Source organism: Melanerpes formicivorus, unplaced genomic scaffold (assembly GCF_026170545.1).
Source record: "Melanerpes formicivorus ecotype bairdi unplaced genomic scaffold, bMelFor1.0.p_v2 SCAF_30, whole genome shotgun sequence".
NCBI lineage: Eukaryota > Metazoa > Chordata > Aves > Piciformes > Picidae > Melanerpes > Melanerpes formicivorus.
This window is the reverse complement of record NW_027142382.1, coordinates 9697393-9709823: the sequence shown is the minus strand read 5'-3', so window position 1 is coordinate 9709823 and position 12431 is coordinate 9697393. Positions and strand designations below refer to the sequence as shown.

At 43.2% G+C, this 12431-nt stretch overlaps 1 protein-coding gene across 1 annotated transcript in view; it reads right to left on the bottom strand.

The window, feature by feature from the left end:
* BRWD1 (bromodomain and WD repeat domain containing 1) overlaps positions 1–10987 on the bottom strand; it is a 59198-nt gene extending 48211 nt beyond the window's left edge. Inside the window, exons 1-9 of the mRNA XM_068155270.1 lie at positions 10773–10987; positions 10534–10592; positions 10302–10331; positions 10058–10117; positions 6801–6951; positions 5499–5597; positions 4808–4968; positions 3964–4185; positions 888–988 (exon numbers count right to left, since the gene is read on the bottom strand). Coding sequence (XP_068011371.1) covers positions 888–988; positions 3964–4185; positions 4808–4968; positions 5499–5597; positions 6801–6951; positions 10058–10117; positions 10302–10331; positions 10534–10592; positions 10773–10836 — 947 coding nt within the window. The 5' untranslated portion in view covers positions 10837–10987. The remainder of the gene's footprint in view (positions 1–887; positions 989–3963; positions 4186–4807; positions 4969–5498; positions 5598–6800; positions 6952–10057; positions 10118–10301; positions 10332–10533; positions 10593–10772) is intronic.
* Positions 10988–12431: the final 1444 nt, after the last annotated feature.

Genomic DNA, 12431 nt, shown 5'->3' with positions numbered 1-12431 from the left:
AGGAAATGTTGAGACCCTCAGTGTAATTCCCAGGTTTGCATGATACATAGTACAAGGATTCAAAGAATGCTGCTTTGAGACTCATCAATGATGAAATCCATTTAAGTCTATGCATAAACAATATTTACATCTCAAAGTCCTCTAAATTAATTTTTGAAGGAGACTAAGCAAGGATCCAGTTTAAACACTGTCCTCCTATAGCTTGCAACCCTAAAAAAATTCTTCAGTTGAAATGATGCCTTTCATAACTATCATTGCTGCAATTCTACCACAAGTTTGAATTACAAAGTAAAACAATCTTCTGCTTTCCAAAGTACTGAGATTTTAGAAAAACAGCTTCCCCAATATAAAATGGATCATGTCATACCAACTATGAGTACGTGGCACAATACTAGATACAGACTGATCAAGCCAGGTCTCTTCTTTACAATATTAACCTAATTCTTTATTTTTTTTTAACAGATAAGCAGCAATCACACATAGAACGTTAAAAAATTATCCTGAACACACCCTGCATGCAAACTCTGCAAAAGAAATCCTAAACCTACAGGGGGGCTGAAACCTCAACATAAAAAGCTTTATTGAAATGTTCCAACATATTTATGTTTGCAACAATTCTAGCTGTCCTATATTTGTAATTTTAGTAGTGAGAAATTAATGTACTTCCTGACTAGATCTCCCAGGATGACAGAATCATGTAAATCTGTGAAGAACACAGTTAGTGATGGTGCTTTAAAACAATTATGTAATCAACTGTTTCCACAACATTTTTATTATCACCAAAATAAACCCCAAACCAAACCTTTTTTTTTTTTGTTTGCTAGTTAAATACATTCATTTTACTTGGGCATAGCATGACAGAGATAATCAGCAACCCATTCACATACTTGAATTTCATGGAATCCATATCCCATTGCCAAAAGCAAACAGTTCCATCTGCACCAGTAGAGACCATGTATCGCGTGGAGCCTTTCACCATTGGACTAAACTACAGAGAAGACAGCAAAATAGGACACACAAAAAGATATTTAAAATCTGCCTATCAACTTCTAAAAATGTTTATGTAAAATCTTGATTTACTTTGTATTTTTTGAACTAGAACTGCTGAAGGAGCTGTCTTAAACATTTTTTTAATGTTTACATAAAACCCCAACATCATCTTATACTTTAAAGCAAAGTTCATGGTCAAGTTTCAATGGTTGCATTATATAAAACCCAATTCATTTACTGCTTTCCTTTGAAGTCTAAACTAGCCACAGTCTTTCACTTAAAACTTTTGTCAGTGAATGAAATAACAAGCAGGGCAGACTGAAAAAAGAAGAAAGAAAAGGTTTTTTTTTTTTTAAAGTAAGTTCACAGGCTAACTTTTTTTAATGGTGTAATTAAGCAGGGCATCAGCATGTGTAACCCAGCATCTCACAGGAAATTACAGCAAGTCCTCACACATACTCCTTTTAAGACACAGATTTATTACTATGTACAAAGCTATCCTTCAGAAAACTTTGTAGAACACAGGTTACACAAGTTGATTAAATTGTTCACCAATTACTACTACTGATGGAAATGAAGTACAAATGTACATATTAACACTATAATTGCAATAAAAACACTTAAAAAAACCCAAAGCCACTATCAGCCATACTACATACCACAAAGAAGTGCTTTGTCATTAAAAAACAAAGAATCAAATGGATGAAAACCCTGCAGTGAATGCCACAGAAACTGCAAATACGAAGATTACTCTCGGAGGTAATAATTTTGAGAGCACTGCAAGATTACTTTTCATACTGAACTTCAGAAGCTGGCAGGTAGCCATTCTTCACCCCTCAAAATAAGTCAGTCTCACTGGAAAACATAGCAAATCTGGATAATGAACTACTAGCTTATCTGTTCAATAAGGAATTACAGAAGCCAAACTGAGACTGAATCCAGAAGGACTACCAACAGTACATAAAGCATCACATCTTCATATTTAAATATGTAACATATTACATTGAACATCTATGCATACTTGAAATAACTTGTGTTTTGAGAGTAAGGCAAACACCTGTATGACTAAAGGTGCAAGAATCACACACTGGACCAGAACACTCACCCACATAAACCAGCATATGTCTCCAGAAATAGGCAACAGGAGGACAAGGTATTTCCCAGAAATTTTTTCTGGTTGTAAAAGCTCAAACGTTACTATTAGTGAAGTACTCCTGTCACTGTCATTATCTTCAGTTGAATACTCAGGGGGGCAATGAACCTTTCCCCCCCCCTTTTGTTTTTGCTGTTGCAGTTTTTTGGGGGCTTGGTTTGGTTTGCCCTTTTTAAAGTAGGTTTCTCTTGTGGCTTTGACTAATTTTTGACAGAGATTTAAATGTTCAGAGTTTAATATTCCCACAGGCAGTCACACAGACATAATTTCAGTCATGTGAAAACCACAATGACAGGCACAGTGAAAGTTATTTGCTATTCATGTGTCAGTCTTCATGGGAAACAGAACATCAGTTCCTTGCACTTGGACATAGTTTCATAGTTTCATAGTTTCATTCAGGGTTGGAAGGGACCACAAGGATCATCTAGTTCCAACCCCCCTGCCATGGGCAGGGACACCCCACACTAGATCAGGCTGGACAGAGCCTCATCCAGCCTGCTCTTAAACATCTCCAGGGACGGGGCCTCGACCACCTCCCTGGACAACCCATTCCAGGGTTTCACCACTCTCATGGTGAAGAACCTCCTCCTCACATCCAGCCTGAATCTCCCCACCTCCAGCTTCATTCCATTCCCCCTAGTCCTATCACTACCTGAGATCCTGAGAAGTCCTTCCCCTGCCTTCCTGTAGGCCCCCTTCAGATACTGGAAGGCGACAATTAGGTCACCTCGGAGCCTTCTCTTCTGCAGACTGTACAGCCCCAACTCCTTCAGTCTGTCCTCATAGGAGAGGTGCTCCAGCCCTCTGATCATCCTCGTGGCCCTTCTCTGGACACGTTCCAGCACCTCCACATCCCTCTTGTAATAGGGGCTCCAGAACTGGAGGCAGTACTCCAGGTGGGGTCTCACCAGGGCTGAGTAGAGGGGGAGGATCACCTCCCTCGACCTGCTGGCCACACTTCTCCTGATGCAGCCCAGGATCTGATTGGCTTTGCGGGCTGCAAGTGCACACTGAGAGCTCATGTTGAGCTTTTTGTCCACCAGCACCCCCAAGTCTCTCTCCTCAGGGCTACTTTCCAGCCAGTCACTGCCCAGCCTGGATTTGTGCCTGGGATTGCCTCGACCCAGATGCAGGACCCTGCACTTGCTCTTATTGAACTTCATGAGGTTGGCCTGTGCCCACCTCTCCAGCCTGTCCAGGTCCCTCTGGATGGCCTCCCTTCCCTCCAGCGTGTCTGCTGCACCACACAGCTTGGTGTCATCAGCAAACTTGCTGAGGGTGCACTCAATGCCACTGTCCATGTCCCCCACAAAGATGTTGAATAAGACAGGTCCCAGGACTGATCCCTGAGGGACTCCACTTGTCACTGGCCTCCACTGGGACATGGGACATGCAAAAGTAAGATGCACACTCAGCAAATTACTTCTTAATCTAGTAACGGCAACCACTACTTTTCTCCACAAACAGAAAAAGTGGTACTAATCTGCTTTTTCAAGAAGTTACAACAGACAGAGTACTCCATTGGTGTAGAGCATTCATGCAACTACGCTTCTCAGTTGCCACAAGCAACTAAGGAAACTGTTTCTTACGAACAACATACCTAGCTAATCTTAGGGTGTCACATCAATTGATCCTACTACTAAAGCAGACTCTTCTGAATCAGGTGCAAGTGCACCTTTTCTTTCCTCAAAATTATTTCCTGTTTTTTACTATTAAAATACCTACAAGCTTATGTTTTTGTGTTTTGCAGACTGCCTGCTTCTTACAATCCACCCACATTACTTGTGCTTCAATATATACACACACTTAAAAACTCATACCTGTAATGAGGTAATGGACCCCGTGTGTCCATGGAGGACTGCAACTGGTGCACAAGTTCTCAGACACCACACTCTGATCATTTTATCACAGCTTCCAGCTGCTATCATGGTGTTTTCATAATTAACAGCCATATCAGAAATCTCTGCTGAATGTCCTCGTAACGTGGCAAACAACCTGCCATTATGAGTTGACCAAATCTTTACTAAACAGTCGTCTGAGCCCTGGAAAGAAATATTTATTATGTTCAGCAAGGACTTCTAAGACATTGAGGATAAAAGTGTCAGCTTTGCTTTATAGAACATAGCTATGTTTTGCACCAATTTGGTAAATCATGCTTCTGTTTTGAACTTCTGTACATTACTTAGGCTGAGGGAAATAAAAGTCATACAGCCAGGATTAAAAAAAAATCCAAAATATTCACTTATGGATTAGGATTACACTGCAACCACCACATACCTACACCATAGAATGCAAAAAGTCTAGGATGTGTTTGGAGGGATTTCTTACAGTAATGGCAAGGGCCAAGAATGTACTGTTCTGTGAAATCAATGTCTACGCCACCTCATAAAGAATGAGAAACACACTTAACATTGAACTGTATCTCTGAATAAAGCTCCTACATCAATGTCAACATCCAACCGGGTAATCAACAATTTCTTACATGATTCCAACCCTTAAATCACATCAGATCATGCTACTTAAGCATAGTGATGGAGCTAATCAGATACATTTAACACTAATGATAACCATCTCCAGAAGTTTTAGCCTAACATAAATGTCAATTTTTTTTCCTTGTAGCTATCTAGAACAACATTCAGTTTCAGATCTATTTCATCAACTCACAGTAAATATTCTGTGTCCAGTCCTGTCGAATGCAACACAATATACAGAAGAAAGGTGGCCAAGAATTCGTCTGTGCATCTTGACATGCTGATACATACTTCCTGGAAATGAAGTACTGAACTTTGCATATCCAGTTAACTGTTTTGCTCGATACACTTCCACTAGAACATCAAGAAATAAAAACATGAATGTACTGATGTTTAAAACAAATCCATTCTAAAACATTATTTAGTTTCCATTAACATATTACTTGAGGACTCACTGGAAATGACATTCATATTTCAAGAAGTCAGGCTTTTTTGTATCTGCAATTTTCCCAATGTATAAAACCAAGACAGCATTCTAGACTTGCTCCAATCAAAAATTCATTCCCTCAATAAAAAGTGCTAAATGTTATCTTTATTTTCCCATGGCTTTCTGCTCCTTGAATCATGAAATAGTCCCTCAAGAAAAAGGAGGATTTGTATTTTCTGTAGGTTTACAAAATAAGAGTAGCTAGAGGCTACTGTCTCACTAACGCTGTAAATAGACCTTTGCACCCAATATGTAACTCCAGCGAGTCATACGACACTCTCTAGATAGGCCTCCAGATCCAGTTCTGAGGTGCAATTTTCAGCGTCATAGCAAGGCCAGTATCAAGATCCACACTGTATGCTCACAGCAGTGACCATGAGTGCTGAAGAGAGCTTACCAAGATTTGGTGGTGAGCCATAGTTCACAGGAAATTCGGGAGGTCTTCCTCTATGAAGAGCAGCAAATGCAGAGCCCTTCCAAACAGTGTTCCTGCAATCTTTAAAACCAATTGGTTGAAGCTCATAAGAAATACATGTTAAAAATGCCAAGAGAGCTGCCAAACCACAGTAAAGAGTATATCTATAGGTGTTCTCAAACACAACACTGAAACAACTACAAATACAGGAACTTAATGCCCCCAAAACTTTTCTTGGAGAGTGTAGCATCAGAGAAGACAAAAATCCATTTAATGCTGCCACAGAAGGAGGAACAAATTCCCACACAAGCAACCACCAAACACTGAAATTGCTTCTAAATGGTGATGCCTCTGCAGCCTACATGAGACAAAACTGACCTTTCAACTGAAGCTTTCCCATTCATTCTCAGTGCAAAACATTTTACAATTTTCAACTGTTTCATGAATATTTGTTCATAAATAGTATAAACCTTTACTACACATTAGTATGAAGCTATTTAAGCAGATGACCTCAATCCCCAGATTCTTCAAACATCTCCCACATTGACAGTTGTTTTGACACATTCACAGCGAAACGACTGCAACCCTGATTTCCAGGACAGAGCAGTCACTGTCATTCAGTGTCTACAGCAGTTAGGGCAGATAACTGGAAACACAACAGCAGCTCATAAACCGGTCCCACATCATAGCATCCAGCTGCCCACCAAAACTTCATATGAACCCATGAACACCTCCCTCCCAGGCAAATACAAAGAGGTACATCTAAAGCCTAAATCTGTCAGATAAAGTTTGAAATGCTTATGCATTGCAAAACACTTCCTTTAAGTTATTTCTCCTGTGTATGTACAGAATTCACAGCTACTATTTTTGGTGCCATATACATTAACCAAGAAAGCTTGCATAAACTAGCGTTACTCGCATTTGCACTGAACTGAGTACAACAGCTACCAACACGGGCTAACATACTACTGGGAGTGTTGGGAGCTGTAAGAGAAGTAGCACCTGTGCCCAGATGATTCATTATCTTGCAGTAACAGTGAAAACTGGCTATGCTGAGCAGCCCCAGCACTCAGTGTAACAGTATTCTTGTGATGCAACTTAAAACCTTCTCTTCACAACAATTAATACAGAGTTACACCATTAATACACAGATTGCTGGTGCTTTGGTTGATTAAACACAGTACAGAAGTACAGACCAATTTTGGTGAAATCTCACCACTTAAGTCTTTATCTCATGCTTATGAAACAGTATCATACCCATCTGAATTACTAAACAAACCATACCTTTTGCTGTACGTAACAATGACTGTCTCCCTGCACCAAGCAAGGAATTCACTCTGGAAATGCTGGGTGGAATCTCCTTATCCAGTATAGGGCCAATACGCTTGCAAATTTGTAACAAATGGTCTGGAGCCACATGTTTGTTGGACAGCACCTGACAGAAATTCAAGGTTTAAAAATAGACATGGTACATCCAGAACAGATGAATCTAAAAGCAGCAATATTAAATAGTGTTTAAATGTTCCTAATTCTAACTTATAAAACAAAATCAATTCTATTAAGATCTAATCTAGTAAAATCACTGAGCAAGCTGTAGTAAAACTAACTCCAGTGAAAGCATTTACTACACATTAGTGTTTTACTGCTGGAAGCCTGCAACATTCACATTTACAGCATCCATTCCTGCAGCACTCTAGGTGAATTGGGCAAAGATTCATTGTAATTATTTTCATTAAAAATAAAATTCAAACACTCATAACTCAAGATCATGGAGAATTCTGTAACCAAGCACAAGAATTTCCACAGCTAGTACTTCACTCACACAGCCCTTGCTCAGTGAACTGCAAACTAGTAGGTTTGAGTACAATCACTCTGAAAATAATTTCCTTGAAGAACCAGTACTACACAGCACAGGACTGCCCTACTTCCTTTAACCAAAAGGATCAAAACAGTCATCTGTCCATTCAGGAAGGATTCCACACTGTCTACATCTACATATAAAAGTAAAAATACACACACTCAAATGTCTCAGTCATACACAGATTTGTGCAGGTTTTGATTATTCCTCCCTCCCTCCCCCCACCCTTCTGGGAATTCAATAAAAAATATAACATAATCTTGTCTAACTATAAAGTCAATCCCAATAAGGAAGCAGTAAAATACGTACCGTAGATTTTATACAGACTCAGGTAAACCAAACCTTCAGAGCTATAAATTTAAACTATTGGGGAGGTCTGAATCAGCAGGCACACACAGCCCCATGCTTACTCCACTCTCTGATCTGGCCACATAAAAATCAGTTAGACACAGAAGCCATACTGCTACTTCAGCAGTCAGAATATTCCCAACCAATACATCCAGGAGAAGCACAGGGCCACACCAACAAAGGTATGCGGCCTCTTGCCCACGTAGCTCAGAACACAGACAGAAGTAGCCTACCCTCAGCCTACTGACTGAACTTAGATGAGGATGAGGCTGATATCATCAGAAGAGTGGGAATAAAAATACCACATGCTGTCATGTAAGATCTGTTCAGTAAAAAGTTTCCCAAATGCACACCAAGCATCAAGAATGAATGATGTTAAGACATAATCCAGTACTTGCTTTAATAATAAAAATCCAAGTAATGTATAAAAGATCGCAGGGGGTTAGGTTGCACTCCTGGGGGGACATGGGAAGGTGGTAGTATCACTCAAATAGTTGACATTACCTCACAGCCAAACATAGCCAAGCAAGTCAGCTCATCAGACATTTAGGGCTGATTATGAGAAAGATCACAAATTTTATTTTTTCTTCATTTCTTTACAAAGTTGACCTCTTGAATTGGAATAGAGCAGTACCTGCCACAACACTCAAGACAGAAAGCTCCGCACACTTTATGCCATGCATTATAAACCATTTTGTTTGCATGCCATCACCAGGAAGTGTATGTTCTAAACACAATCCCCACTACAGGAATGCATACAAAACCTTGCAACTCATTTCCTTTAGTTATACTCAAATTTCAGAAGGAATGGTTATTTTAAAGTCTTGCTCCAATTCCACGATGAACAAAGAGGAAAATAAATATATGCACTGCATGGCCACATTTGTCTGTGGTCTCTGCAAATTCAAAGTGAAACCAGTGGGAAAATAAGAGGCTCCCAAAGCCCCTTGAAAGCATAAACTAAAGCCTTCAGAAGATTAATTTGGATATTCTGAAATACTACTGCCCTGTGCAGAGATTTCTTTTCAACTGTGGCAGAAAAGGAGGTAGAAGCAGCACACATTAAAGAATTAATCTGACAACTGCATATGCATAATAAGCACGGTTGAAAAAACTCTACTTAAGTCAGAAGAATCCACACATGACATCTCCCAACATCACTACTTTGTACCAGAACTGGGGTAAGAACCCCCCAACAAACCAACAACCAATCAACCAAGAAAGAATAAATAATCCTTTTTAAGCTTAATACTAGTTTCATGTTTGCTAGATTCAAGTCAGAGCTTGAAAGTATTCCTGTTTAGCAAGACTAGGCTTTTTAGTGACTTAAAAGCATTAATTTAAAATCTCATTTGTTCAGCTGATCACTCTGGCAAGTACAAGAAATGGAATTCAGTTTATCATTTTAAGCAGGACTTAAAATAATTCTTTTGTATACAATTATCATTCAGAGATCTTTAAGTGCTACACAAGAGGAACAAGGGGATTTAACTATAAAATACATAGACTGATGGGTAAGGAAGAAGTGAGACAATTAACCTGGAATGCCTGAATCTTAGGAGGACAAAAAAACCCAACAAGAATAAGCATCTGTTCAAAGAAAACATGATCCACTACAATAAAGCAGGATAAAACCTCACTGGGAGGCATCACCAGGCCATCACTTCACAAGATTCAATGCCAAATATATTTTGCTATTTAAGAAGCAGCAAAAATAAAACACCAAGAGAAAGACAGCCTTTCATTCTGAAATACACAGAAGTTAAAACATTTCAAGCAAACATCGGCCATAGAAGGCATAAAGTACAGTCAGCTGAGAGAACACTCAAATCTTCCCAATGTTTAAAAGCAAAGATATGAGCAGTTAGTAGCCAGAGATAAAGAGCATAATCATGGGTACTAGAATTGGCAACCCTTGATTTCTGAACAGCGATTTCATTTCCTAATCTGTGGAAGGGGACCGATGAAGGAAGCCAACCAGAAAATAAATACCGTCAAATCAAAACGCACGTAACAAACTTGCTCATGCAACTCCGAAATGAAACCTTGCCTCAGATTGGTTCTTCCCTATACGTAGGCAGTGGCATGTACCAATGCACAACACCAGGCTCCACCTCGGCTATGTAAACAATATCCTCAATTTAAAACATCACTTGTGTTTTTGTTAGTCTAATATAAAGAAATTAAAGGCCCTTTCCAAAATAGTTCCAATGTCTTAAAAGCCAGAATGAAACTGGAAGGTAAAGCTTGGGCCTACTTTTAAAGATAAGGGCTCTATCATCAATGTTCTTATCCTAATTAAAAGTTTTTTCCTTAGGAAAAAAACAAGTCTCACCAATTCTTCATAACTCCTGTAATGCTCGTTTCCTTGCCAATCCAACCTTTTAGGAAGCAACTAAACGGAAGAGAAAAAAAAAAAAAAGTGAATTAAAGGGGAAGGAGAAACAGATCACATCCCCAACAACGCGTTGAGAGAAAAAAGTTGAGACAGTGGAGTAGCAGAAACTTGAATGACTTGAAAAGCAAAAGAAACTTTTGACTACGGCAAGCGCAGTGATTTCATCAGAGCCCACACAGACCTGGTACTGCTCCAGCTCCTGCACCAGCACCTGCAGAGAAAAGGGAAACATTACAGAGTTAGGGATGAGTGAGCCTTTGGCTTCTCAAGCGGCTGCTGCCGCAAAAGAACTAGGGAGGGGGGCCGGGGGGACCGGCTGTTCACACCTCCCCTTTCAATCCTCTTTGCACCAGCGAATGGCTGGGGGTCAGAGCCTGTGCGCCCAGGTGAGTGTGCGGCACCCCTGTACTCACCTTCAGCGCTCTCCTGCAGGGCCCGGTGGTCAGAAACCGAGCTATGAGGAAGTAGAGCTCTGCAAGAGACACGGGGAGAGACTGGGGATGAGTCCGGGGCTGGCTGGGTCTGGGGGGAGTAGCCCCTGAAGTGACTGTAATTCATTATTACGGTCAGGAAGATGGCGGCAGGGAGCGGCGGCGGCACCGGCAGCAGCTCTCGCCCTGGCCCGCGGCCGCTCGCACCCCTGTGGTTTTACCTGATTCAATGAGCGACAGGGACACGCCGCCACCGGAGTTGGATGAGGCCGAAGGCTCAGCCATAGCGGCCCTGGCCCGGCGACTGCCGCTCGCTTGTTCGCTCGCTCGGCACAATCACTGCTGGCGGCGGCCGTTGCTGCCCGGACGGGGATTAGGGCTCAGGCAGCGGCTGGCGCGGGCAGGGCCCGGCTCGGCATAGCCCTGTCAGCGCCGCCCCTCCCCCACCACCAACCGTCCCCCCTCCCTTCTCCTCCGCGCGCGGGAGCGAGCCGCCCCCGCCCCTCGCCGGACGCCGCGCTCGCTCTCGCGCTCCGGCTCCCCTCCCCCTCGCGCTGGAGCTAACACAGCCTCCGCGCTGTCGCCATTGACGCCGCGCTGCCGGCCACGGCGCTGCCGCTGCTGCCTGCGCCGGCCACGCCCCCAGGGTGGGCGGGACTAAAAAAGTAGTCCCCCGGCCCAAAGGCCTGGAAACCACTTAAGGGGCCCTCGAGAAGAGGGTACGTTTGTGTCCGCGGGAAATGTGCAGCGAGGACGGTGCGAGTGCAGTAGACGGGGGAGAAATGGACTGGTAGGGAAAAGAGAGGTCCTGCCGCGGAGGATTGTTCGAGGAAGGCAGGGGGTGACGAACACTGGTGGGCGGGCCCCCTCAGTGAGATGAGGGCGGTGTTACGAAGCGCGTGGTGCGCGGCCGCTCGTTTGCAGTGGGGAGGCGGGAGCGCGCGCGCGCACCGCTGGAGCTGCTTCCGCCCAGGCCGGGTCAGGCCAGCCCGCCTGCGGCTAGGCCGGGCACCGACAAGGACAAGTTGCAGCTTGCAGCATGACGCCGGGAACCGGCTGACGGGCCGCCGGTGCCTTGGAACGATGTGGAACCAAGGGGATGAAGCGGGGCCCAAACCTCCGTTTTAGAGCGCGTTGCCTTGCAGGTTCCCAGGCATGCCTTGGAAAAGTGTGGTAGTGCCCCCCCTGTGCACAAGAGCGTTTGTAACCACCACGTTACCGAATACAGTGTTTTTACACGTGACCCAATGCTTTTTTGGCTCCTGTTTGCCACTTCAGGCATATATGCCAACTCCTCCCACAGAAGAGGATTATAGGATCATAGGATGTTAGGGGTTGGAAGGGACTTTCAAAGATCATCAAGCCCAATTCCCCCTGCCAGAGCAGGACCACACCATCTAGCACAGATCTCACAGGGTCTTAAAAGTCTCCAGAGGAGACTCCACAACCTCTCTGGGAAGCCTGTTGTAATGCTCAGTGACCCTCACAGTGAAGAAGTTCCTCCTCACGTTGAGGTGGAACCTCCTGTGCTGTAGTTCATATCCATTCCCCCTTGTCCTGTAACAGGGTGCAACAGAGAAGAGCCTGTCTCTTCCTTCTTGACACCCAGCCCTCAGATATTTACAGACATCTATGAAATCCCCTCTCAGTCTTCTAGGACTAAACAGCCCCAGGTCTCTCAGCCTCTCCTCATAGGGCACCTGCTCCAGTCCCTTAACCATCCTGGTAGCTCTCCGTTGGACTCTCTCCAGCAGATCCCTGCCCCTCTTGAACTGGGGAGCCCAACACTGGATGCAAGAGGTCTCCCATAATGCTAAGGTCTCTGGATGTGGTACCTTGGGGGCACCTCAGCTACCCAAAACTTTGGTTTAGGGAAAGTC